Below are 27,921 nucleotides of genomic sequence, written 5' to 3' on the forward strand. Positions count from 1 at the left end.
ATTATAGCCCAACAAGAGATTTTGTTGTTGTTAAGGATTTTGTTGTTAAGAGGTTGAGATGTTTTTTGTCCTTTGCTTCCTGGCTGTGTTTCTATCCGTGCAGCTGCTTCACGTGTTGAAGTAGAGGAGTAAGGGTTAGTGAGGATCTGTGTGAAGCTCTGCACAGCTTTACGGAGGCTGTGCAAGGGTAAAATAGGCAGAATACGGAGCAGGTTGGGGGCAGAGGGACTCTTTTCTCTTCCCTTTTAGCAAAGGGACTCCCCGCCTCCCTTCTCCACCCTCCATGTAGCCCTCATCTCCTTTCTGAAAGGAAGGACCATAAGCATTACAGGAACACAGTCTTATTTCCACATCTCACTATTTTCACAAATCTCCACGCCTCTCAAGATAAGCCGGTCCCCCAGGGATTACGGGCGTCATATATTCATCTTTGCACTTCACGGTTGCTGTTTTGTCCCCGGGTCCTGCTTTTGAGCAGCGTGGCTGAGCAGAGATGTGGCTCTGGAAAGCCTCGTTGCATTTAAAAGGTGGCTTCAATAAACAAAGCAATTTCAAACCTATGGCTCTGGCTCCCAATGAATTATTGATTGTCTTCCCTTGAAGCCATTGCATGATGCTGTATAGCAGTGAGCACAGGCACACGGATGCTTTCCGAGGAGATAGTTAACAGGATGTTGTTTCCTGGATTAAAACTTTAGAGCTCGTTAGCAAAGGCAGAGGAAAGGTATTTGCCATGGGTATTAAATACTTAAACGTCAACTACTGATTCAAATACCAATCCCTAACCTAGTAGGGTGAACAAAGTGCAGCACTGACTGGGGTTATTATGTATTGACTGATTATAACTGTATATGTGGTAAGTATTTTCTACCTTGGATATTGAGGTGTCCTGCATCTTTACTCTTTCTTCTCATCTCTTAAGAGATTCATGTGTTTGAATATTTAGCAGCCTCTGGTGATTTAGGGACACGTTAGTATATCTGCTGTTGTGATGTCTGAAGATGAGTGCCTTTAATTGAATGGGATTTTCCTGTTGTTCCTCTGAGAATGAAGCATCTGCCTGAAAAGCACATAGGGATTAAAAAAAATCTTCAATTCCGAGTCCTGTTTTTGTAACGTAGATGTTTCCATTATTCAGACTCAAGCCAGTAAAAGGGAAGGCAGGCTGGCCAGAAAGGATGGGGGTTCATTTCATTATTCATTTATATCAGTAGTGTTGAAAAACATACCCTGTTAGATCTCAGGAAAAGCAATAAAAGGGAAAAATTTGACATGATTTAAAGCAATACGGGGAACTTCTTGCTAATCAGTTAGAAAAATGATTTAAGTAGTTTGAAGTGCTGCTGTAAGTATGCCATGTTATATTCCTCAGTCTTTTTTCCTTCAGATGTGGCTTCCCACAGCTTGAGACATTTCTTTCTGGTTGCTGTGTGAAAGCAGGAAACGGCTTTTGTTGGGGGAGTGTGAATTTGGCTTCTGCACAAAATGCTCTCAAAATCACCGACTAAACAAGCAGAAAAAGCAGGAAAAAATAATTCCTTCGTGCCATATCAGTTATGGTAGGAAGATTACTTATCATGCAATAGGTTAAAAAACAAAAATCAACATTATTTTTAAGGTCAGCATGCCCTTCTAATTCTCCTCTACTGCAGTTCTAATCCTGTTCTCTAAATGTAATCATCCTGTGAGGGAAAATTGGCCTTTTTATAGTAAGTGATTAATGTTTAAGGGATTCTTAAGTTTCTCTTTGCCATCTATTCTATAAGACACATTTCCAAACTGACCTGTGTGGTTTGGATGATGTGCAAGGTATTACTTTCCATTGCTAAAGTCCCACATAATGATTTGAAAATGGAAGCCATAGCATTTTATTTTAAATATTTTAAATCAGATTCTTGTATCTCAGCTCAGACACTAAGTTGTCCAAGGGCTTGACATTGGAGGTCGAATGTTATCGGAAGAGCAGTGAAGTCGCTCGGTAGAGTCACATCAGCAGCAGTATGTAACTGAGCCATATTTACCCTTTCACATCAAATTTACACTGGTGTAAATCATTAGCACTTCAGCTGAACTGTCTGCGATGTGCTGGGGCAGCAGAGGACACGAAACCCTCGGGCTCACGGGGTGGAGGAGAAGCAGAAAGCTGCACAAAGCAGGGGAACGGCTCTGGCTGCTTCTGAGCATGATGCAGAATGATCTTCCTCCCTTGTGTCCCTAAATTAAACCATGTGCCTGTCATGACACATCACTTGTGGGCCGGGAAGTATATCAGTTTCGATGTAATAGTGATTATTTTTCTGGGGAGCCACGTTTTCTGTGGGTCTTGTAGGAATATTTATGCTGAAATAATATTAAAATCCTTCTCTGGAGAGGAGTGCCTGCCCTGCTTTCTGCATGCATCAGTGTCAATATGAGTTCTTGTGTAATTGCATTGCACTAAAGTAGGTCTTTGTCGCTTCAGTGGAATGGGATTTATTTGATAAAAGCTTTATTCTTAAGTGAGAACTGCAAAGGATGCTTCTCTGCTGCGTCGTAGCTCAGGCCATAAAACGAACACGTGACATTTATCCTGCTCTTACGTTGGGCGGAATACCTCTGCTGAGGAAGAAACTGCGGATGATTTTGTGGAATATTACCTTTGCTGCAGAAACCCACAAATGCAAAACATAATTCCTATTTAAACCTCCCAACTTTGATTGGATATGTTCTTTCACAAACACCTTTTTACAAAATTTGCTATCTGTTTTTCTGTCCTACAATATTGTTTTTATCAGGGTTTTAATGCATCAGAAAGATAGCAGGATAAAGAATGAAGATACCTAGGAAATTAACTTCATCACCGTTCAGGGATTTCTTCTATAAAATTATTTTAAATTGCTGTGATTAAAGAAGCTGGAGTTGTACCTATTTTTCATTGAGTCATATCCAGTTTTAGAGTAAAAATAGAGGAGATCTATAGGCCAGCAATGATGAGTGCAATAAAATAAGACTAAGATTATTCTCCAGCATTACTGTTTAAGCTGAAATAATCCTGTGATGAAATTATGGTTTTGTTTTGATGATCAGACTTTGCAAGTCAGAAACCTATAAAATACGGCACCAATGTTGCAATGCAGGTGAGTAGCACAAGGCGTAATTGCCTTTTCTGGCACGCATATGATACATATTCTGTACTTACGCCGTACATATCAGATAGCAGACAAAAGTATTTCCCCGTAAGGTGAGGTACTTGCTTAGTGCAGACTCCGCGCTAGAAAGCTGTGAATTCCCACTGACTTCTGGTGTAGTCGGGGGCATTTTGCATTCCACTGGAGCAGACCCTCAGAGACCAATACACTCTGGTTTTTCTGTGGCTACCTTGTGGGTGTCAAACGTTATTTTGTTTTATTTGCAAGGCTTGATTCTCATCTTGTGTGCGCAAATCAGTAGTAATGTTCCAGGTGGGACAACGGCATCATGCCGGTAGGAGCAGGATGTGAGCTGAAGGCAAGGGTGGTGGTCTCTGACTGTTTCCATCTCGGCATCCTCTTCTTGTGACCTGTTTTGCGGTTTGTCTCCTCACAGTACAGGTTTGTTGTGAATTTATTTAATCGTAGGATAGATGATCTTGTCACTGAATACCCTTACAACAGCGTGAGAGAAGTCCATTAATAGTTAATGGTCAGAAACGTGTCCCTAAAGGAATTGTCTTGCAAATGGAGACTGGTGACATGTAAGTGACATGTTTGTGCCTCCCCGGCTCCTGACTCAGGAGAACTGTCAGATCCAGCACTGAGAACATTCCCCATGGGGGGACAGGCAGGAAGGCAGATGGCTTTCAGTGGTCCCTGAAAAGTCACCCACCCTTGAGCTTTGGTAGGCTGGGCTGAGGTTACTGCTTTTGCTCTTCTCTGGGCAAAATGTTTTCAGAGCTATCTGTACGGTTGAATTCTTTAGAGAAGTTCTGTCATTTCAATGGTGTGTTTTATTAGAGAGAAGGGAAATATTGTTTGTGAGGCTTATGCCTGTCACTGTTTGTGTTTCTGTTGTTTTTTAATACAATGCATTTAGCAGATCCTTGGATGCTAGGTTTGATAGGTAGACTGATTCAGACACCAAATCTTAGTAGTTAATACCTAAAATAGCCAGATGAATCTACCATGTTTTCTGTGTGTTGCTGTACAAATTTAATATTAAAATTTAAAATCTGTAGGGATGTTTCATATTCAAAACATGTAGGTGAACAGTGGCATAGCTAACAGCATCATGTTAAAAGAAGCTAATTATTGTGGAATGTCACGTTAGCTGGAAGTCACTGAGTAGGCAAATACTGTAGAAAAATGAGAGCATACAAAGTTCACACGTCTTTGATATTATCCTAACCTAGTGCTGGGATGAAAAAAATGACCTTTTGTTGTAGCTATAGAATATTCTTGGTCCTTGTGAGTAGGCCCTCGGGTCAGCTAACGGCTGCTGGCCTAAATTGGTAACTTGATCTCCGGGAAAGGAATTACTATTTGGGCTCTCTTGGTGATTTTGAATTATGATCCAGAGCTGTATTTGTGAGAGTCTGAAGGAAAAAAAGAAAAAGGAGGAAAGATCGTATGTATCTCTGTATTACAGAGTGGTGTAACTGCAACATGAGTGATACCACAAGATGAATTATAATAGATTGTCCGTTATTGAGTTTTATATGAACAGAAGGAAAAAGCTCTCAAATGTAATGTGTACCAAGCAGTCTTTTTTCCCCCCTCTGGACTCTGCTGACATCCACAGCGAGAAGCTGTTCGTGCCGTTAAGAGATCCCAGGCTGAGGGGACAAAGCAGACTCGAGGTGGATGCAGAAGTGAACTGACCAAGGCCATGTATGTGCAGCAGCTCCATGGCAGGGTTGAGAGTAGGATTGATCTTCATCTGGAGAGATGTATTGCTGAAACATCCTGCCTCAGTGTTCTCTTGTTGTTGTTTATTTGGGTTTGGGTTTTTTTAAGAACTACATGGAAAAATCAGTTTAACCATTGAAAATGGCACCAGGAAATCTGAAAAGGTTTTATCAGACTGTTTACAGTGAAAGAGCTTTGACTGAAATGAATGTGCATCTCTGAGTGCCTTGCCTCTCTGGCTTTAGAAACTAAAGTTTAAAGTTACTGAGTGTCTTTTCAAATCTGTCAGCCTGTGTGGCTCTTGCCAGTGCAGTATATGTGCCTGCGTAAGTAACGTGCAAAACAGATGGACCTCAGAAGTATACAGCCAGTCCTGCATCCGTGGTTCTGATCTCATTAGTAAACCAGACCTGAATTATTCATGCAGGTTTTATGAGGATCATCTCTGAAAATGATCGATGGAGGTGAGACTACAAAACTTATTCCTCCTTTTTATTTCTAGCTCATTTCCCAATGGGATTTACAAGAATGAAAACCAAAATTCATCTTCAGTACTAAATTGAACATTGTAAGAAATTACCTTTTTTTTTTTTTTCTGATTTAGATTCCTCTCACAGTGTATGATAAACGGCTCAGTAAATACTCATGTGAAGTTTATACCTTAACTTTCTGATAGAACATCCACAGATGCTTTGGAGGGACAGGTCTGATGGAATCTGTGCGTTGCCTTTAGGTGCTGCCACAGGTAGTGCTTGTGTATCCGCACTGCAGTGTTTGCTCATTTGGGTCCCTCCGTCGCACGGCTTTGGACTCCCGGTTCGTCTCGGAGCCCTGCCGGTACCTCTGGTGCACAGGAATCTCAGTGCGGGAACCGAGCACTGCGTGATGTCCTTCTGGTAACAGATGCGTGTGCCTGTGCGCTCTTAGTTGTCATATGATTCTTGAGGCCCAGGGAAAGAGATCCACGGATAACTTTTTTATGTGGCCTAGAGGTGATAGATGTGCTTGTGGCCTAGAGGTGATGGATGTACTTGGACAGCCATTTTCCCCTTGAACTCCAGCTCTAGCCAGTTTTAAAGAACATGTGGATCTAAAGACGAGATGGAAAAAAAGATAAAATATCCATTCCTGTCTCCCCCCTGTCAGGGAGTACAGCTCTAGCTCAGGAAAATACTTTAGAAGTTATTGCCAGTTAAAATTGATCAGGTAGGAAATGCTCATCATGAGAGACAGCCCTCGATTTCTCTGTACGTTTCCAAACGTCCTGCACACTACAGGTAGAGGGCAATCTGTAAACAACAGCTCCCCGGTAAAGCTTTGGAGTCCTTGCTTTTGTTTCATTACCCTCCAAGCACTCTTGAGTAGTAACGGAGCACAGCTTGGTTTTGTTGTTGTTGTGTGCATGTTGTAAGATTGCCTGACTTTTTTCCTCCCGATATGTCATATTTCCAAAGACACCGTGAGAATGAAATGGTCGCCTCTGGTCTGATGTCAATAAAACAAAGGTACATAGAGACAAAACAATTAGCAGATTAATCTGGGACGTGTTCCACTAATAAGGCAAATTTAACATAATAGTGCACGCCAATAGATCAGTGCTCCATAAAGTAGTTAGGCATGGAGGTTTTTTTCTGAAGCAGGCTATATGCTAAATAAAAATTCTATATAGATTTGACTTTAAGTGAAGTAACTCTACAAAAGCCCGTGGAGCTCCCTCAGCACGTACTGGTTTCCAGATTTGCTCCCTTGTGCCCCTCCATAGGAAATGATGCTGCTGACCACAGTCCTGGGGTCAAAGCCCTGCTTTTAGGTTTCTTTTAAATATCAGACATCCCTTTCATTCCTGAGAAATAAAACCAGAGTGCACGCTTGCATCGGTTATACTGCTGTAGTGTAAACAACAGCTCCCCGGTAAAGAAGAACCGGAGACAGATGGCAGGGGTCCCGATGCAGCTGAAGGCCACAGCTCTGTTGCAAACTACTTTTTAATGAATTGAGTTTCCAAGTGACAGCTAGGATGCCCTCACTGCAGTGGCTGTTGTGCCTAAAGAGGGCAAACAGTGAGGAGAGGCAGTGGAATGAAGAAATCCCATTCTTGCTTACTGAGTGCTTTCCAGCTGCAATGACAAAAAGGCAATTTTTCATTCTGAAATAGAGGAGGACTTAAAATTATAAGCATCTGTGGTTTACAAAAAAAGACAATGCAACTTATGAGGCTGGATTTCTGCAAGGCCAAGGGTGAAGAAAAATCAACCCTAGTGACTCCCTTCTGTATTTCCTCCAGAGGTTTATCTAACAGGCTGGGCAAGACCTCAAAGTTTCCAGACGAGAGTGGGAGTGCTCCCGCTCCACGAGTTGATGCGTTGTTGCCGGAGTTGTGTTGGTCTTGTATGATTCTTGCATTTCTCAGTTCTCCCCTGCTTCTCTCCCCTGCCTCTATATGTTACATTTACTGGTTACTGGTATCTTTCAAAAAGGGAGGTGAAAGAGATGGACTAGAAGAATATTTCTGGTCATTTTGTATTCTATTACTATCATCTAATCATTTTGTAGCTTCTACAATCTATACTTTTTTGCCCATTATGTATAAAACCCGAAGGATACAGATGGAAATATATGACATATGCTATCAAGGCAAGTTCCCACTAATTTCCCAAGCTGGCTAAAAGGACACGTGAATGTGTGTTCCTTCCTGTGGCTTTTACTTCATCGCTGCCCCACAAACCAGTCCTGCAGACTTGGACTCGGCACTTGCACACCCCATCTCGACAACATTTTGAGCTGAGGCCAGCAAATGACTCCTCCATCTCTAAAACCTATGCATCCCATCTCACCGTGCTTCATCCTTGGCTGGAGCTTCAGTATGATATTCGAGGTGACAGAAGGGCTCTTCCTTTCGTGAGAGCCTGCCCACAGCTGGATCCGCGGTAGCTGCTCCTTGCACAGCTTTGAATTGGTGCAGATTCTCACGGCATATCACGATTTGGCAATCTGTTTTACACCACGAACTTCACGGCAGCATTATTTTCTTTCTGTGTATTCCATGTAGTTCTCAGAGAAGAGACATTATGAATAGACTGGCTGAAATATGTAATTTCCTTTTCACAGGAAATCCTGTTGTTCTGGGAAATTCTTTTCTTACAGTTTGAAAGTAGGACTGTAGTCTTAAAAATATCCTATGCAAGAGAGACCATCCGTGTTCTCACTAAGGAAAACTGAACACAGGATCTAATTTTTCCAGGATATATGTAATGTAGACCTTGGAGCGTAGTCCTGGTATGTGCTTCCAGGCTTTATGCTCTCTCACAGATCCCAGGCTATGACGAAGAACGGTTTTCTGGTATTCAGCTTCCCTTCGTATTTCTTTGTTGAATACCATATTTTGCCAGCACGATTGTTTCTCATAACAAACTCAGCAGCATTTGCTTTACAGTTAAGAGGGTTCTTACTTGGTTACATTGCTGCTTATGGAGGGGTGCAGCCGAAACTTAGGAGTATTGCATCAGAATCTGTTGGGGATTATTAAATATCAGCAAAACAAAGCCTTGTGCTGGAGCTCAGGCACCACAAGTGTCTGTCCACAGCCTCGGGAGCTTCTCCAGTGGGGAAGTTCGTACAGCGAACAAAAAAGAACAGACATTGCTCTTTACTTCAAATGCCTATGCCCACATCATCCAAGGAAGAGACCACGTAGACAAAGGTAGCTGGTTTAACAGGGACAGAAACATGCACAGAGTCTTTCCATCATTTAAATAAAGGAGGATGCAGAACTGTGCCGTCGAGCCACTTTTAACCAAGCAGTTACAAATATGGGTAGGACATGAAAATAGAGACTTTCTACAATTTCAGTTGTATTACATATGTCTATGTATTTACTGCATATGTTACATGTGCCATACAGACAGTTTGGAAAAAAGGGGTGTAAACATGTGCAACCGCTACTGTTCCGGTATGACAGAGCAACACTTTGGGTTCGATATGAAGAGAGTAAAGCATTTATTAGGTACAGCGCAATGCAGAATGATGTGAAAGCCTGAGAGAGATGAATTACCTTTCATTTTGTTGGTTTGGATGATAACTTTCCATGTTTATTTTCATGACACAAGAAACATTTCTCTGCTGGGAAAATATCACACAACTCTGTTTCTCTTTTTGATTCTTCAGCTTAAAAGTTTCCTGAACCAGCTCTGTGGAAGGAAGAGAAAGCATGATTTTGTTGAATACCTATTGTGCAGCTTTATTTACAGAAGCTCTTTGTTTGCAGCTGTTCTTAAGCTTAAAATATTTTGAACTTAAAACATGGTGCATCTTTGAAGGGTTATAATCTAAAATGCTGCGGCCTACCTCTTCCAATTTGTCTGTTCTGTGGCCTGATGAAGGAATATGATTTGAGCAATGACACAAAGAAGGTATTTTGAGGAGCTGCAGCAACAGATATAATCGAAAGCCAGGCATGCTATTTTTGAGCAGTTCCCCAGAAAGTGACCTAAGTTTGGGGAGAAAAAAAATCTCCAAAAATCCCCGAGCAATGCAAACATCCGAAGCTATTAGCTAGTAGAAATCCTTTTGCTCTGCACAGGAGTAGAGGCGATCAGACAGGGGCGGCAGGGGTTGCCGTCGGGCCGTGGCGTGCGCCCTGACGGCGTGCCGAGGAGGTGGGAGCTCTCGCTGGGATTCTGCGGGGGCAGCCGGGCAGAACCGGGTCCGCTGCGCTCCTCAAGCTGCCAGGGGTGGCATCGGGGTCTTTTCCTCCCCGGCTCGCCGGAGGCTTCATGCTGTAGTAGATTGAGGCAAATGTAATCGAATGCAAATCTTGTACTTCTCCTGACATCGAGCTGCTTAAAATAATCATGAGCTTTGAGAAACCAAACAGGATCAGGCAGCTCAGACTTATCTTTTAACTTGAACAAAATGAGAAGAGTCCTCGATTCAGGACAGCTTGTAGAGTGCTTCTGGGGGATAAAACGGCTTTTCATTTCATGGCAAATTTTGTCACCATTGCACTGGCGCGTGGGGTGCGGACAGCCGTGAGGAGCAGTGGAGGCTACAGCCCTGCAAAGCATCGCTGGGAATAGGCAAATCAGTCCTGTCCTTTAGGAAACTGTCATATTCGATTTACTTTATTACAGACCAGCAGTAAAAACCTGCATCTGGCCAACAGAAATGCTTATTGAAAGTATATTGTACGTATGTTCAGTGCATATTGAACATCACACCATTGTTACCGCATTCCTTGCTCCCAAAAAAAGGCTTCAAGAAGAAATGTTTAAAAGCCAGAATTTGGTCTCCGTTCGGTTTAAGAACAAATAAGATCTATAGTTTTCAGATCTAGAAGGACAGTTTCCTAAGGCTGTACTGCCATAAGAGCAACTTGTGTGTCCTTGCGTGGTTTAGATCCTCACTTAATGTTTAGGTTACCCGTCCCTTTGTACAGCTGCTGCCTTTCAAGCTTGTGCTTCATTTGACCGCCTCCATTTTGGGGGCTGCTGTTTTCTTGCTGGGTTTTTGTGTCTGTGTGAGCACATGGTGCTGGAAGAGGATTATTGATAATACCAGGACTGTGCATTTTACAGGTTGTCTTACCTTGTGTAACAAAGCCATACACTTACTGTTTGAAAAGGGCTATGATAAAATTCTGCTAAAAATAGAATGCACTATTTCCATGGGAGCAGGGTGCACAAGGATTTGCTGCACCTCGGGTATCTCCATGTCTGCTTTCTCACCTGTAGGAGCACACACACAAATTTGATGCTATTTTAGATGGGTTTTTTGATGAAGCTATGAAATCTCTTGAGAAGATCCTTTTTATTCTTTTTTTTTTAGTTGATTTAGGTACACTTGTGCCAAGGAGAGTTTTAGAAACTAGCGCAGGGGCGTCAGTGGTGGTGTCTGTGTGGTTGAGCCACCTCCACACTGGACAGCAGGCTTTGCAGGATGAATTTATTTCCAAGTGCGTGTAACATGAAGAAGTCTCAAGTGACATAAATACTTATATGTGGAGAAGACCATAGCTATGATATTCTGCTCTGGAAACCATACTGCAATGTAAAACCTCCTTTGGGAAATGCAGAGGTAGCCTGATAGCTGAGGTCCATGCCATCAGTTCAGAAAGCCCTGCGTTTCCAAGCGCGACCTGCAAACATGAATCTTCACTCTGCTCACTAGTCTCTCATTTGATTTTCACCAGGAGCTCTGACTCTGAAGAAGCATTTGAGACCCCGGAGTCCACTACACCGGTAAAGGCACCACCTTCACCTCCGCAGCCACCCCCCGAAGCGGCGGCAGCAGCAGCAGCAGCAGTTGTAGCAGATATAGCAGAACAAGAAATAAAACCCCAGCTGCCCTTGGAAGACACAGGTAATGAGCATATAACGAGTGGGACAGGTTACTGAGGAGGGTGAAGCTGCAGGGAGGTGTTTGTATTAGCACAGGCAAGGAATTGATGCCAATAAAATGTTTCCTGGAAGATGAGTTAGTGTGTGCTGGGCCTTATCCATGCTGAGAGGAAAAACCCTGTCACCTCCTGGAATAAAGTATTGGAGAATCTGTCTATAACATTTGACAAATAATAAAGAAAAGAGGAGTTTTCTAGAAAAACCTTTCTTCCTTTTCAATGAAACTTCATTCCCTCCTCTCAGAATTGTAGGGTTGTTACAGAGTCAGATGAGTAAAAAAATGAGGTATGAGATACAGATGCAGGTACCTGGGTGAGCACCATTAACAGTGACAGTTAACTAAATGTTCTTTTCAAATATATTATCACCTGAAACAGAAGGTAAACAAAAAGCTCATAGAACAATAGAAATATTTATATTAGCTGTATGGTATAGTTTTACTCTATGGTACAGTATAGGAGGAGCACGGGAGTATGTGTGAATGTATGTATAATATACATAGATAAAAATTGGTACACACTGGCAAAGTAATTCCCTTTAAAAAGGTAATATTCTGTTTAAAAAAAACAAAGAAGCCCTTTCCCCAGAAAAAGTGTTCTTTGTTCTCCAAATTGAGTAATGGAATATGAGGGAGTAGAAAGCACTCTATTAGCCCAAAATAGCTTTGTTTGGGCTGTCAGATGACAGCTCAACAGTTTAGGATTGAATTCCCCATTATGCTGTCTTCTTTCCCGTCTGAAAGTCAAGTCATCTTGATCACCTGGATAAATTTTATAAAGGTAATTTTACTCTAAGCGGACTAAAGCTCACTTGTATTTCATTTGGAAAGATGTACAGCATTGCCAGACAGTGTTTTAAAGCTTCCATCTCCACTGTAGAAGTGGCTATGTTCACCAGTGGGCAAAGCAGTGCCCGTGGCTGGTGTGTGTATCATAAAGGCTGTCCAGCTTTGATTTAAACCTTCGGGAAAGCAACAAATAAGTCTTGCAAATGTCTTGAGCCACCTAACGCATTTCTGGGAGTTACGCATTACGGAATGCTCTTTAAGATCGTGATTTATTATACGAGTTTATAAGAAGCTAGAAAGATGTTCAACAAACTGATTTCACAAAATAAAAACGAGGCACTGAGACATCCTGACACTTTTTCTTTTCTGCTGTTACAGTTCCCTCTTCTTTGCAGCAAACAACGTTACTCATTCTCCATCTTCTTTCCTTTTTCTAGTCTTTTGTAACCTAATGATTACAAAATAAGTGCTGAGAGAACAAAAGAACGCATATGCTAAACAGGACTGTAGTGTGTTTTTAATTACTGCAGTAGATTATCTTCAAACCCTTGATTACACATGTGCTTCCCTGGCACATGTGATTCTTTTCTCCGTACATCCCAGATCTCCCCCTCCTTTCTTTCAGATATTTCTGAAGAAAGGTAGGAAACTGAATGTATCTATTCATAGCCAGTGTGAACCACATTGAAGGCCATTGGATGGCAGAGGTGAAAACATTTCATTTGCAAATAAGATTTGTCCATGGGAGGCAAGTTACCACAAACTAACAAAGCTATGTTCAGCATTCCAACATTATGCAAAATGAAGTTATACAAGTTATGTGAGGGAAGGAAGATGTGTAATGCGGAAAAAATTCACATGTAGGAGGGCAACACAAAGCATTCGTTTGTTCTGGAAATCTTTAGAAGAAATTAATAATACTAAAACACAGCTTAGGTGTTTGCACGCTTCTTCAGAAATGCGAACAGCTAAATGTTTTGTGCTTTATAAACCACTTGAGTAACAGTTATCTTGTAGTTTACTTACCTCATAGGTTATGCATGTGGTGCACTCAAAAAGAATGAGTCCCTTCCTCGGGGGTTATGGGCAGTTAAAGCAGAGTTCCTCGTTGGTACCACACAGCTAAATAAATAGGTTTCAATAAAAGAGGAGTAAGGAATATGGGCAACCGGAGAGCCTGGCACACGCGCAGGGAGAGGCAGCGACATCCAGCTGGGTTTCTGGTTCACCAGCTGCGTGGCTTTGTCTTCTACATGAGGTTGGTGACGAACCGTGCGCTTGGGTGGAAGGAGGAAGCATAGTAAGTTTTTTAAAGGATTATTTCGTCTATATCTGACAATAATTACTTATGCAGACAGTTGCAGTTATGCTGCATGACATCATTAGCGCAACAGCTGGACCCCACTGCTGGAAAGCCAAGAGGAGAGTTTTTAATTAGGTTGACTTCAACGCTAGCTTAATAAATATGATGAAAGTGAAATATAGCTAGACTCATCCTGGGTGTGTGCCAGCTCCTGGTGGGGTAAAACCTGCTGCATGGCTCCAGTCCATCAGCCGCAGAGCAGAAGAGGGGAGTCAGTCTGCGGGCGAGTCTGGAGGGGAAGAGGAGTAACAGCATGTATGGAAAGTACCTCTGAACCCCGGAAAGTGTCACTAATGAGCCCTTCCGTTCCTCCGTAAATACTTTGTCTTTTGTGGGAAACATGGGTTATACTCTCGAGGCAAATGACTTTGAGGGTGCTTTTTGTTATTTTTTATCATTATCATTATTATTTTTGTCATATTTAAAATTATTGTTGCCTGCCTCATCAGCTTCTCACAGCAGTGTCCTCTTGTCCCTTGTTCCAGCCATCCGAGCACCAGAGAGTGCCCCAAGTCCTCTCTCCCAGATACCCCCTGTTTCTGGCCAGGAATTCCTGCCTAGGCAGGGGCATTTCTTCTGCCCCCCTGCTGCCTTCCCCAATTCATTGATGAATTCAGATTATATACACAGGACAGGTGGGAGAGCTGGAGTCCTCTCTATGCATTACAGCCCGCCGATCAGGATATGGGAGACCTATATTCAGGTCCTTTTTGTGCCAGGGAAATTGGGGTCAGGCTTTCCAGTAGAGAGACGATGACCCAGACAAAAACAAACCGAATTTTTGGGATGCAAAATATTCTTCAGTGCTTTTCCTCTTGAAGCCTAACACAGAAAAACTGAAAATAAACTTTATATCCAAAGTTTTCTCTCAGAATAAATGGCAAAACTATTTTTACAGTAATTTTTAAAGTAGCATTACTAATTGATTCCATAACTTCAAAGGCTTCTCATAACAAGCAGGAACTTGAAATGAACTGTGTTTCAAAATTTCTAGTATTAGGTAATTCCAATGCCTATATGCTATAGGCAAAATGTACTTGTCTCCTGAGTTATTTCATTATAATGGAGGATGTGGGTGCATGCCGTATGTATTTTCCAAGGGTTTCTCTTTGTTTTTCTCAAGAAAACACAACTAGAATTTAATTTCTTCTGTGTTTGCTTTATTAGAACTGGTTAAGTTTTGTTTCTAAGCCTTTCAAAATAGTGTTTCATTTTGTTTCCAGCTCAGCAGTGTTAAGGGCTTCTATTTTCAGCCTGTTGGGTTTCCCCCTATTTTAGAGATAGATCAACAAAGAAAAAAGGCTCAACTGTCCTAGTGCACACTGCAGCTCCCCCTCTAGAAGAATTTGTTGTAATTTAAAGGGAGAAATATTTAAAAATACCTAGAAGTACTTTATACGTTCTAACTCCTTAATATAGTTTCATTATTCATAAAGAAATAGCTCAGATTTAGATTCAGTAAGCTCATAGCTGGTGCAGATATTTCATTTTCTTCTTCAAAATATCTTTAAAACAAAGCTGAAGTTCCAAAGTTTTTGGAAATGTTTCTTTTTGCGAACACGTCCCGGGAGCGCGCGCTGCCTGCGCTGTGGTGGGGGACGCCCCGGGGAGGGCACGGAGCACGGAGCAGGGAGAGCTCCGCAGGTGAGGAAGAGAAGGGCGACACCACGGCAAAATGAAACAAGCCTGCCCTTGCTTCGGCTGCTTCTGGAGCTCCTTCTGCAACTACTGCCACTGAGTTTCTGCATTTCTTTCCTAAGGCTGTGAAAAGATAAGCTGTCAGAGCTAAATCCTAATACCAGTCCTGCTCTAAACCTACGAATGCCTCCTATCCTTTCATATTCAATATAAAGCACCATTAGCGATGTAGTAAAAATTTTATTTCCTCATCAGTGGACGGTTTGGAGCACATGCATGGGATTTGTTATTGTCCAGACCATTTATAGATCTTTATTTAAAGAAGGCTGAGTTAACTGAGGTGTGTGTCTGCCTCGCTGTTCTTGGGGGACATTGAAGCTTTACTAGCATCTAAGTGCCATCAAACTCTTGGTATTCTGCGATGTACAAAAAAAGATTTCTGTAGTTGATTAGAAACATTTTTTTGGTATTTTTTTATTCCTTTTGGTTGATACTAACAGCAGAAATTTATTCTGTTTATTAACGCAAACAGTCTTACAATATCTTTCTAGCAATTTTTGCTTCTGCCATAATAGGTGACAGGTGAAAATGCCAAGCATTAAACATGCCATGGAGCTCTCATTTAGAGGTCTGATCACCTGGGTGCAAGAAGTCTGGGGTTTTCTTGTTGTTTTTGGTTTTGGCGTTGTTTTTGGTTTTCCTACCTGATCCAGGCAAAATTTCTCTGAAATCAGAGATATTTCCTTGTGGAAGGAGCAGAACCTTCTCTTTTAATTAATGGGATGGGAGGGTTTTTGGGGGGATTGCTTGTTTTTTATGGCAAGGTAAGTTTCCCTGCTATCGCTCATGTTCTTGGAATGCTTTATAAAACTTAATAGCTACCTGTGGGCAGCTCTTACCAGTATAAATTGTGGGTGACTGTCAGCACCAATAAAAGGCGTAAACCTTATTTAAAACCTTGTGCTGGCCTCTCTCCAGGGCAAGTCCTGCCTTAATTTTCAGAGCTTGTGTTGTAGCGTGTTCCTTTGCGATCAAATTACGTTTTAATAAAATACTGTAATTAGTAATAGTGATTTGCTTAATTCTGTGATGTAAAAGGACAAATGGCACCGCTCTCTGAATAGGCTGTTAATGTCAGGAAAGAATGGTCTTCATGTCTCTCTGTAGTAATAAAACCGTGCTGTTTTGCCATAGTGAGTACCATTCATATCTTCCTCTCCAGCATTTCTGCTGTTACGAGTGCTGAGCCAATTCTGTTGTACCGCCAGAAGAGTCCACAGCAGCATTTCACTTCTACCAAAAGCCGTATTTTCTGAGACAGTTTCACATACTGTTTCATGAAGAAACAATAAAAATATCGCAGTAGCGAGTCGAGCGACACTCTGCAGACATCTATACTCTAAGTGAAGGATTTGATTAGGGGGAAGTTGTGAAATAAGCAATTAAAGAAGATTAAAGCTCTGCACTATGTGGAGCACACCAAGTCTGAACGCTGTTTTGCTTTGAGTAGCTGGAAAGCTTTGTCCGCTCTCTTTGCTGCTGTGATGCATCCCTAACCTCAGCTCTGCCATGCCTGTTATTTACAGTCCAAGTCCTGCAGGGCATTGGTTTATTTGATTTTATTTTTTGTTTAAATGCATGTTTGTGCTGACTTTGAACAAGGGGCCTCAATCCTGTTGAGGCCTTTGGCGCACGCTGGAATGAAAACAATGCGTAATTGCAGACAATTTCTTGCTCAGATCCCCCTTTTATTTCATGCTGACCTACATTTGTACTCTGCTGACATACTAAGAGCTACGCCAGTGTTTATTGTAATGTATTCCCGCTAAGTGTCTTCCCTTCCCGTTCCAGTGTAAAATGTACAGATTAGTCTAATGCTGGAGTTTTATGGCACCCTTTGAGTCCCCTTAACAGAAGTCCCATCAGTGTCAGAAAGTGATGTGTGTCTGAAGTGAGCACCAGCTCGGCTGGCAAATCAAGTCTAATTAATGACCTCTCAGCCAGGCTGAAACCAAGCCCAACCCAGTGGAGATTAAGGAGAAAAATAAACTGTCCTGAAGTACTGCCATGTTATTAGCATTCATTTAGCAGGAAAACACATTAAAATATTATTTTAATTGATGTAACTTAGTAAACTTCCACAGGAGAAACTGTGTAGTTGTCATTCCTTTGGCAATCTCTGGAAATAAGTGATGCCACTCTAAGGTACTGCTTGGGGAAATGTGTCCAATTCCCTTAAATCCTTTCTGTCTTCTACATCCATAAATAATAATTTGTGTAATCTCTATGCAGACATATAACTTCCTTTGAAACAAAGGAAATTTTTTTTTTCTGTTCTTAATCCATTCATAGCTTCTGACTAAAAGTAATTATTGATTGTCTGTAGTGCTTTTATGAACAACGTTAATGAATGTAGCTGGGCAAAATGGGAATTGTTTTGCAAAACATGTCAGGACTGGATTGAAAAAGATGTGTAGAAATTTCTCTGAAGTCATTTAAGGATGAGCAAAGCATTTATTTTTGTTTGACTGTTTTTCTTTATAATTGCATAATTTTAAAAAATGACAACGTGAAGAATGCTTCAGTAGGAAACACTGGGGCGTTTTGCTCCAGTAGGTGTCAGGGAGCGCTCCGAGCAGCTGGCTCGCCCCAGCCTGAGCTGTGAGCTGGAGAGAGATTTCCCAGGTCTCCGACGCCCTGACCAGGACACGCACAGACAGGCAGAGGTGGGAATGTTACCTTCAGATAGGGAGCAGTACAGTGGCAGCAGGAACAAACAATGTTCAGAATTTGTAAAATATTTTACTCATGAACTTTTGTGAACTGGAAGGCAGAAAGGACCATCATCTTAATCCTTTCCTACCTATATATTTTCTATTTTTTTCGACTTTGTCCGATATAGTTGTTATATCCCAAGTCAAGAGACTTCTAGAAGTCTTTCTAGGATTCCATTGAATAAGCAAATCTCTAATTACAGTGGAAAGCTGCTCGGTCTAGTTTTAGCATATCCTTCTCTATAAATTTTCTTTTCATCGATGAGTTAGAGCTACGCTTTGAGAAATCTCTTTTAAATAATTTGTAGGGAGTTTCTAGAAGTCTTTTTTAAGGAAGATTTTCAACAAAGAATATTTGTACAGTACTCTAATTGACTAATTTTCTTACCTTTACCATAATTGATTTCATCTGAAATTCGCAGTGATTCATGTCTCATTATAAACTTGGAATTACAGGGTCAAAGTGGAGTGTATTGACTGCTTGGGGCAGAGGGAGGAGCAGCATTGATGGGTTGTGGAGAGGAAGCCGTGTTCCTCTGGGAAACTGGTAAAAATAGCACATGGGAAACAAAACTTAAGATCAACATGTAATTGCTGAAGCACCAGTCAATTTACAGGGAATTTACTGCATAAGAGCTCTGACATAATTCTGTGAACTCTTTATAACAGTAGAAAACGGGAGTAATAAAGTGCTTGATGTTCAGTTTTTCTGGTATTTGGCATAGTTAGCATGTTATGGTAATATCCATCTCTCTAAGTAAGTGATAATTAGTTTAAAAGAGATGCTCTAGAGGCTATTGCAGATGCATATTTTGTGTTTTCATGAAACTTGCCTTGAATCCTTTTCTGGGGAGAAGAGAACTATTTTTTTTCCTCTAATCTAGTTCATATATTGGAAACGTCACTTTGGTTTGTATGTCCTTTAATCATTGCTTAGTCCATTTATATGATTTTAACCCTTTATTTTTTTTTACTTGTAGTAATATTAGATTATAGTAAAATTTATTAAGCTCCAGTTTTAAAAATGTGTTTAAAATTCACAGAGTTTTCTGTTTGTTCCCACAGGATTATGTTCAGAAACTGTACCCGTAACTGATGTGTCACACAGTGAATCAGTTGAAGAAAGCCCTTTCCGTCCCCCTTCCCATTCTTTTTCCACCGTCTTTGATGAGGACAAGCCAATAGCCAGCAGTGGAACTTACAACTTGGACTTTGATAACATTGAGTTGGTTGATTCTCTCCATGCCTTAGGACCAAGCTCTCCAGAATCGAAGAATCGTGATCCCAAAGCGAATGTTCGAAGAAAATCTACCGATTCAGTCCCAGTTTCCAAATCTACATTGTCTCGCTCTCTTAGCTTGCAAGCAAGTGATTTTGATGGAGCATCTTATCTTGGCAATAGTGAGACATTAGCACCGGCAGCAGATGTGTACAGTACTGGTTCAAGTAGTGCTTCTAGTACCCTTAAGAGAACAAAGAAATCCAGACCAGCTTCCTTAAAAAAGAAGCAGTCAGCCAAAAAATCTCTGGATGCTCCACCGGTGAAGGAAACACCACAAGAACCGTCTGACCTTGGCCAAGCAGCTTGTGCCCCAGGTGAGGATAAACCAGTATCAGAAGCAAAGGCTGATTCAGTAAAGCCTGAATGTACTGAACCTTCTAAAATCTCTGCTGAGAAACAGGAGGCCCCGCCTGTGCCTGAAGGATCCTACCCTTTGGATCCAGACAGTTTTGAAGGGATTAGTGCATTTAGCACTGAAGGCAGCAAGGTACAAAACTCTCCCCCTGCCAATAAGAAAACACTACCTCTTACAACGGCACCAGAGGCTGTGGAGGTGACTCCGCCTGACACTGGGGGTCAAGAAGACCCTCCGGTCAAAGGCATTGCGGTGAGGCTGGAGTTTGATTATTCCGAAGAAAAGGGGGTGAGTGAAGACCAGCAGGAGAGTACTTCTCCTCCCAAAAAAGCAGGTAAAAAGCCTGGTGCTAAAATGCCACTACGGAGGCCAAAGACTAAAAAGTCCGTGGAAAAGCTTGACAATGCTCCAACCACACCGACCAAGTCACCCACTGATCCAAACGAAATCCCTATCACAAAAGGCTCTTACACTTTTGATATTGACAAGTGGGATGATCCCAATTTTAACCCGTTCTCATCTAGTACAAAAATGCAAGAATCGCCGAAACTGCCTCAACAAACGTACAGTTTTGAGCCAGACATGTGTGAGGACTCTATTGACCCTTTCAAGACTTCTTCTAAGATAGCCAGCTCACCCTCTAAATCTCCAGCTTCCTTTGAGATACCAGCCACTGCCAATGAAACAAATGGAACTGAAGGAGACAACTTGAATAAACCTGCAAAAAAGAAGAAGACGCCACTAAAAACGTAAGTTAAAGGGCACAGATGTTTCTAGATTAGAAGCAGCACATTCCTACCCCTTAGCACAGTTACACCCGGGTTATATTTGAATAGAGAAAGGAAGATGCCGTTCAATGTTGGTAGCCACAGAACTGGAGTCGTGCCGGGGGTCTGTACGTGCTCTCCCCCACGCTGTTTCCTCAATAGCTTGATGTTTCCAGACTGAAGGGGAGAACCAGGGCTAAATCAAGGCAGATTAGGCCACTGGACTGGCAACTGGATTTTTGAAGTTTTGGGCCTCGTTGTAGCTTTGCATCTGATTAAGTCCAAATTTTATCAATTTTGTGCCAAATTTTCTGTGACCTCATCTTGGGAATTCGATACTGTTTAAGCTGATCGAAGTATTCACACCAGTAAAGAATATTTTGTGAATCATCGCTTTTGAGAGTGGGACATGAAATAGTAATGCAGCAACAAATCTCCTATTGCACACAGCAGGAAGACGGTTTTATCTAGTGAATTACAGTATCTAAAAGAAAATAACCTGAAACAGAAGAGTGCAGTATTGAAATATATATTTTTAAATATAAGATTAAAAAATGTGAAAAATTTCCTTTCTGTGAAAGAGCTTACAGTTCTGCAGAAGGGTTAAAATCTCCAGACTGCTACGTGTTAGGGAAATGTCCAGCTTTTAGACACAGTTGACAAAGTGCAGCATAAATTCTCTAGCTTGTTGTATTTAGATATTTGGTTAATGATTTCAGTGGCTGGTTGCATTGACTCCACGGTTAGCTTGCTGGCGTGCATGTTATCGTACCTGTTCAGACGTGGTTATTTTGAGTTGGTAATCAATAAGTTTATATCCCATTTATCTGAAATTGATACCCTGTGTGTATCTATAAGAAAGTATCTCACTGCATGTCCCTTTATGATTTAAATGTTTCAGCTAACTAACAAAAATGTGACTTAAAATTACAAAAGCCTGGCAATTTGGAGATAATATGGTTAACGTAAAGCAGTACAAAAAATTACCTCCTTTATGGAGTGAGGTGGAGATTGTTCATTTTTTTCTGAGCAGCCTGTTACCCTCTAGACGTCTAATTCACGTCCCTTGCCAGATTTGAGGAAGCTTGTGCCATTTTTTGCTTTTTAGGCATTTCTGACTGTCGTGGTTTAACCCCAGCCAGCAACTATGAACCACACAGCCGCTCACTCACTCCCCCCCAATGGGGTGGGGGAGAGAATTGGAAGAGTGAAAGTCAGACAACTCCTGGGTTGAGATAAGAACAGTTTAATAATTGAAGTAAAATAAAATAGAATGATAGTAGTAGTGGTAGTAATAATAATAATAATAATAATAATAATAATAATAATAATAATAATAATAATAATAATAATAATAATATAATACAATAATAATGTACCAAGCAAGTGATATACGACACAATTGCTCACCACCCCCTGACTGATGCCCAGCCTGTTCCCGAGCAGCAATCCCTTCCTTCCCCCCCGGCCAACTCGCCCCAGTTATATACTGAGCATGACGTCATATGGTGTGGAATAGCCCTGTGGCCAATGTGGGTCAGGCCCCCTGGCTGTGCCCCCTCCCAGCTTCTTGTACGCCATGCAGAGCATGGGAAGCTGAAAAGTCCTTGACTGGTGTAACCACTACTTAGCAACAACTAAAACATCAGTGTGTTATCAACATTATTCTCATACTAAATCCAAAACACAGCACTATACCAGCTACTAAGAAGAAAATTAACTCTATCCCAGCTGAAACCAGGACACTGACTTACAAAAATTATAGACCACTGTATAGTTGAGTTGAGTTTGCGTTGTTCTGATGTTGTTTCTTTTTGAGGTATGCCTGGAATTTTGGGGAAATTAAGGTGGGAGCTAAGATGCTTGCTAAGCTGACACATTTTCCGAGCCTACAGTCCAAACTGGTTTTGTCCAGAACAAGAAGACTTAAAAGTCTGACTGCGAGAGAGGAACAATTTGAATTTCACTGGGGAAGTGCAGAGGGAGAAAGGGGAATTTTAATATCACCAGATCCTTAAGTCCGATATTTGCAGCCAGCCAGAGCCTCCTTGTGTCTTCCAGTAGCTGCAGTGGAGTTGACAGACCCCCAGTATAAACCTCGTGGGTCCACCCATCTGCTGTGAATATTAGAATCAGTCCCAAAGCTGTTAATTTAGGGGCAACTCGAATTTACAAAGAATTTGCTAAACCACATCCATCCTTGGGAAAATCCATCACGGGAAGGCCCTGTCCTGCAGTCACAAAGTTCACTGCTGCTCTTGATCGTGGTGGGAGAAGTGAAACAGGGCCGACAGGTTCCTGGGCCAGGAGGTCTGCAGGAATTCCCAGCCCTTGCCTGGGACTGCTTCACCGCGTTGTGTTGTGTCTGCTCGCTCCAGCCCCGTAACCTACTTTTGCTAGTGGGCTCTAACAAAGAAGAGAATCTGCATATTAATACACAGAGCAGCCTGGAGCCATAATACTTTCTAGAAGAAAATTAGCCTACGGCCTGATGGGGGATGCCAGGGGAAGCAGTGGCTCTGTTTGCCTGTCTCTGGTCTCTCCTCTCCCCAAGAAGGGCCCTCGGCATGACTCCTCCCTGGGGTGCGGTGCAGGAGAACCCCTGGCCAGGCAGGGAGACGGGGTGGGGGACCCTTCTTGGTGCTGCTGTCGTGGTGGGACAGGAGAGAGAAGGCAGTGCAAGATGCTTCAGCTGTAAGGGGTAGAAAGGAGGGTGTTAGAGTTGGGAAATGATACTGTAATATACTAGGACTTATAAATCCGAAATAATGGATAATTTTGTGAAGCCAGGGGTTTTTATTAGCACTGTTGAGGGGTGCAGAAATACAACTGTATGGACCAGTTTGAAAATGTGTTCCTTATATGGAAAGATAGCGATTTCTAGATTAGATCTATGGGAGGTGATAAGCCAGGCATGGGTTTAAGCCATTGCTGAGCCTGTACTGCTTTGAATCTGTGCCATATGCTAGGACTTACCTGTGTTAAATCAATAAAAATAATCAATTTTTATTCTGGAATGAAACCAGCAGCAGTCTAAGCGTTGACCTCCACGTGAAGAGATGAGATTTTTAGAAGATATGTCAGCTCGACGCAAATTGCTCTCTGGTCGTATACCTAAGTGCTGAGCTGCTTTGAGATAGATCACCTTGCTCCAATGGTACTGAACAAAGAGCAGCTGATGCCTCCCGAGTGCCTGCTTGTAGTGATGAATAAAAATAGGTGGCTTGTATAGACATTGCTCTCAAAACTGTTAGGTGGTTGGAGGCTGTGTTTAGAAACGCAAGGTGCCAGCTGCCGAGAGCATTGCACGTGAGAAGAGCCGAGCAGAAGCTGCCAAGCTTATAAGTCGATGAAAACTTTTCTTAGCCTTAATTGTTTGGCAAGGTTTGCTTCTGGTTTTTGGGCAATCGATTTGTTCTGTCAGAATACAAAGTTCGGTTTCAGTGAGAACCAAAATAGATGAGATTTAAAGAAATGTCATTTTCTTTTTTGACTTCGGTCAATGATTTGAAATGGTCAAGTGTCTTTTTCTGTACTGTCGTAACAAATCAGCAGACATGAAAAAACCTTGCATAACTCTGCTCTTTCCTTAAGCCTAGGTGCCATTCAAGAACAGTTTTACATCCCATATAATAACGAATGCTGTGTTTTGAAAAGAAAGCAGGTGGCTACCATCAGGGAAGGCAAAGACACTTAGTATGTTGGTAGAAACTTAACTCAGAGACCTCAGCTTTGAAAAATGTGTTTTGTAAGATGAAAGCGTGTCAAAAGTATAACATTGAATTTGAAAACATTAAAGGACTTGATGAATATTTTTTTTCTCCCTATGTATTTCACAATAAAAAGTAGGTGTTAAGATTATACAGGTAGAAAATATGCATGATCAGATTGCCTTAACACATTAACATTAACAGTATTTGTAGGTTTATCTTTTTTGTCAGTTCCTTCTGTCTGTCTCTCTTTTCTTTGTCTTATTTGTCTTAGGATGGTAGAAGATGTGATGTCTGTATGTTCTCTGTTGTAAGTAATTCCAAGCTAACAATTCAAGTTTCCTCTTTGATTTATGGGCTTTTTAATTTTACTCATTTATTTTGCAGCATGATCAGTTATGATTCAGCATGAAGCTTTTATGTTAACTATTTCACTCCACTGGCACACATGAAAGCTATTTTAAGTAAGATGCCTTGCTGTGAATGAGTTTGAGGAATCTATTGCCTCGTTATCTGCTTGCCTATCAAAGAAGATCCTCTTTTAAAAACTCTATAGATTTTGTATCTTTGAGCTAAAATGTGAACATTTTATTTCTACCATTGTACAACAACATCGTACACTCATTTTTTCGTAAATACTGCATAAAGTGTTTCTCCTTCTTAAAGGAATAAGTTATTCTAATTACTTCTAGCATCATAACTAGGTAATTAGTAGCATCGAACACACCAATATTCAGCTGTCCAATTTATTTTCCCCTCTAGATGTGGTATTGATTTGCCCTCTACCGATTGAAACCCACCATTATAATTTCTAGTGTTGATCTTGCCATTCATTGATCAGGGATGAGCTGGTGGGCAGTAATTTTTGCTACTGCATCTCAGTTCAAACATTAATTCTTTATTGGCGAGTTTGGTATGATATTTTTCCCCCTCTTCTAGTTAGCAGCAAAAATATGTTTGAATAGCTCTGGCAATACGCATCAAAAGAACAGGTGAATAATTGGTTTATTTCCTTGTCAGAAAATATTTTTAACCAATTATGAATAAACATAAAGGCAACATTCGTAATTATACACCAGGACATAATGTTTATTCTTCATTCCTTTTGCCTGATTGAAACCTATGGGATTTTGAAGGGCTACAGTGTCCGTGCTCCCAGTCTGCACTGTGAGCTGTCAGGGGAACTGGAAGCAGAATTGCCATATATGCTGTTGTATTTGTTTTGAAGAGGGAGGCGGTCTGGTATGCACATTTGTAAGGCTAGAGCTTTGGGGTCATTGGAGCTTACTGCCTAAGTTTATCACAGTTTTAATTCTCATTTAAAGACGTCATTTAGACCTAATTTTCAGATGGGAAACTGAAGCAGACAGAAGCTAAATAATTTGCTTAAGGCCACTGAGGATGTCTGCGGTGGAGCAGGGATTTGAATTGCAACCAAGCAGCCGCTCCGTTCTGTAAATGTGTCGGTAGTTGGCATGAAAAATATGGCAATCCTGCTTTTCTCAGCTTTTGGGGAATTGAGGCCTGTTCCAAGTGCATGACAAGAATGTGTACCTATGGCATGTTTCTCTGTGGTGCTGCTGCCTAATGGATGGGATTTTCAAGCAGAAGGGCTTACAGAGGTTGCATTGTCTGTGGCTGTCTCTTGCTAAGTGTGAAATGACCCGATTCTTGCTGGTATTGCCATATTAACTGTTTTAACTTTATTTTCAGTGATACATTTAGGGTGAAAAAATCACCAAAAAGATCCCCACTATCTGATCCTCCTTCTCAGGTAAAGTACTGCCTTATTTTGATGTATGTAATTTGTGTTCTTGTAGAGGCAAAAGAGGGAAGTTTCATTTATTAAATTGTAGAATTGTACATTTAATAATAGAAGAGGGTTTTGTAAAGGATATAAGCATATTGGTGTTCAAGTATAGCACACTGGGCTATAATGATAAGGTATTAAACTTTTGGTCTCTAGAAGCATGTATACAAGGTATATTGGATCTAGTATTTGCTCTGGGAATTCCAGTTAGACTATTAGTGTGTTAAGACTTTGGAAAGTCCTGTGTTACAATGGAGCGACAAAATGAATAAAAATCTTCAATCAGTTGTCTGAAAAACTAGACGTAACCATCCACCCTGGAATTTTTAGATTAGAAGGTAAGAAACTAAATCATCAAACTGGTGGGGTGGAAGGGAAATAGAAATAAAACAAGTGGGCTGATCTACCAGGAACATGTGCTTGGATGGTTTTATTCCTTGTTGTAAACTGCCAGCAGGTGGTTTTCTTGGAAGAGAAGTTAACAAAAGCTGTTCTGCCTACAAAGGCCTAAGCGCTTTGATGTGGCACAACTCCTTCCATGCCGCTGTTCGTCTTCCTGTTATCCGTCCTTCCCTTTTATTTATGCTGCTGACAGCCTAGAAGTGAAGAAAGGGTTCATGACCTTGCAGACCTACGGAGGCTTGCTCCCATGAGGGAAGCATGAAAAGTCAGTTTTGGTAGTCAAAGACTTCAGTCGTGGGTGATGTGTGCCACTTATGTCAAGTACCTAAGAGATTTAAACGGCTCTGGATTTTCTTTCTTCCGTGTTATCAAGGCAGCTTTGCAATGCAAGTGTTTATCATCAAAGAGTTTAGTTACACTGTGACAACTTGCTGCTAGTAGAGTTCTAAATGAAGTACTTCAATATTTTTCATTAACTATTTTTATACAGAGCTGTAGTAAAGAGTACGGAATTAAAAATCGTGCAGAGGAATTTAGGGACTTGACTATTCAATGTGTTAATGAACGATAATAGAATTAATTGGCGCTTGTTTTCTGCAGGATCCCACTCCACTGCCTACTCCAGAAACACCTCCCGTCATATCCACGGTGGTTCATGCGACAGATGAGGAGAAACTGGCATCTTCGGTGACCAGTCAGAAATGGACCTGCATGACTGTGGACCTGAACACGGATAAACAGGATTACCCGCAACCATCTGATCTGTCTACATTTGTAAATGAGACTAAATTCAGCTCTCCTACAGAGGGTATGCTTTATAAAGGACTGTCTGCATCCAGCTAATGTTATATATATTGAGAGGGGGTTTGGTTTGTTTGAGGATATTGGCATATACTTTGCTGAATGCAAACTGTGTTATTTGGGAACCCTAAAAAATGATGCTCTTTGGACCAGTCTGGGGAACTTGGTAATTATGGGGAGCTGAACGTATGACCCCCATAATCCCCCCTTGAGTTTTCAAGAAAGAGTAGAGAGGAAGCTTAAAGGAAAAGGAAAGGGGCCTTCAGAGAAAGGCTTTTGCTTCCTTTGTATGGTTAATTGTGGACAGGCTCTCTTCTTCTGTGCGTGCTACCTGTTCTCTCTGTGCCTTCACGGGAGATGGGGGTCTGATACCGCTCTCGGTTAGTGCTCTTGGATCCAGAGTCACTGAACTACTGATTTTGCCTGAGCCTATTCCTCTAACCTGAATGGGAGAAGGTCCCAGGTTAAAATTCTGCTCAAAGTTTGGGTATTGCATTAAGATCCTTAACATGCCATCTCTCCTCCAGGTTCCTAGGATCCAGGTATCGTTATGCATAAAAATGTCCAGGATATTCCCTGTGTGAGAGAGTTACCGTTCACGTGCCAGACAAAATTTCCTTCTAGATAAGCTTATTAAGATTTTTCCTGTCGTACCTTCCTGTAAGCAGTTGTGAGCTAAAGCTGGAAGTTTGTGTTGAGAACTATCGTTCCAGGTCCATGGAATGTGGAAGAGACAGAATTTAGAAAATTTTGTGTGTGGCCTTCCTTGGGGTTACCAGAGGGAATACTGCCTTGCAACATCTGCTCCGCGGGCAGATTTTCAGTGTCGTGGGTGGGAAGAATGTATGAGTTTAACTTGGCTTAAACTTTTTCATATTGGTCAGAATTTATTTTTTTCCCCTAAGCTTTCAACCCGTGTCCCAGTCTACCATTAAAGCTACTTTATGCTGTTTTAGACTGGGTCTGAGGAGTTTT

At 41.4% G+C, this 27,921-nt stretch overlaps 1 protein-coding gene across 12 annotated transcripts in view; it reads left to right on the top strand.

Annotated features, from left to right (window-relative positions):
- Positions 1 to 27,921, top strand: part of TACC2 (transforming acidic coiled-coil containing protein 2) — a 151,196-nt gene that overhangs the window by 91,736 nt on the left and 31,539 nt on the right. For 8 of the 12 annotated variants that reach the window (XM_087765012.1, XM_087765020.1, XM_087765023.1 and 5 more), the window contains 5 exons: positions 11,050 to 11,219; positions 18,885 to 20,205; positions 24,208 to 24,243; positions 25,647 to 25,707; positions 26,746 to 26,953. In XM_087765012.1, coding sequence (XP_087621138.1) covers positions 11,050 to 11,219; positions 18,885 to 20,205; positions 24,208 to 24,243; positions 25,647 to 25,707; positions 26,746 to 26,953 — 1,796 coding nt within the window. The remainder of the gene's footprint in view (positions 1 to 11,049; positions 11,220 to 18,884; positions 20,206 to 24,207; positions 24,244 to 25,646; positions 25,708 to 26,745; positions 26,954 to 27,921) is intronic. The other 4 variants (XM_087765016.1, XM_087765021.1, XM_009474007.2 and 1 more) reach the window with 2 other exon arrangements.

This window comes from Nipponia nippon, unplaced genomic scaffold (assembly GCF_047370975.1).
Source record: "Nipponia nippon isolate SJK-2023a ecotype South Korea unplaced genomic scaffold, ASM4737097v1 scaffold_3, whole genome shotgun sequence".
In the NCBI taxonomy this organism is placed as follows: Eukaryota; Metazoa; Chordata; class Aves; order Pelecaniformes; family Threskiornithidae; genus Nipponia; species Nipponia nippon.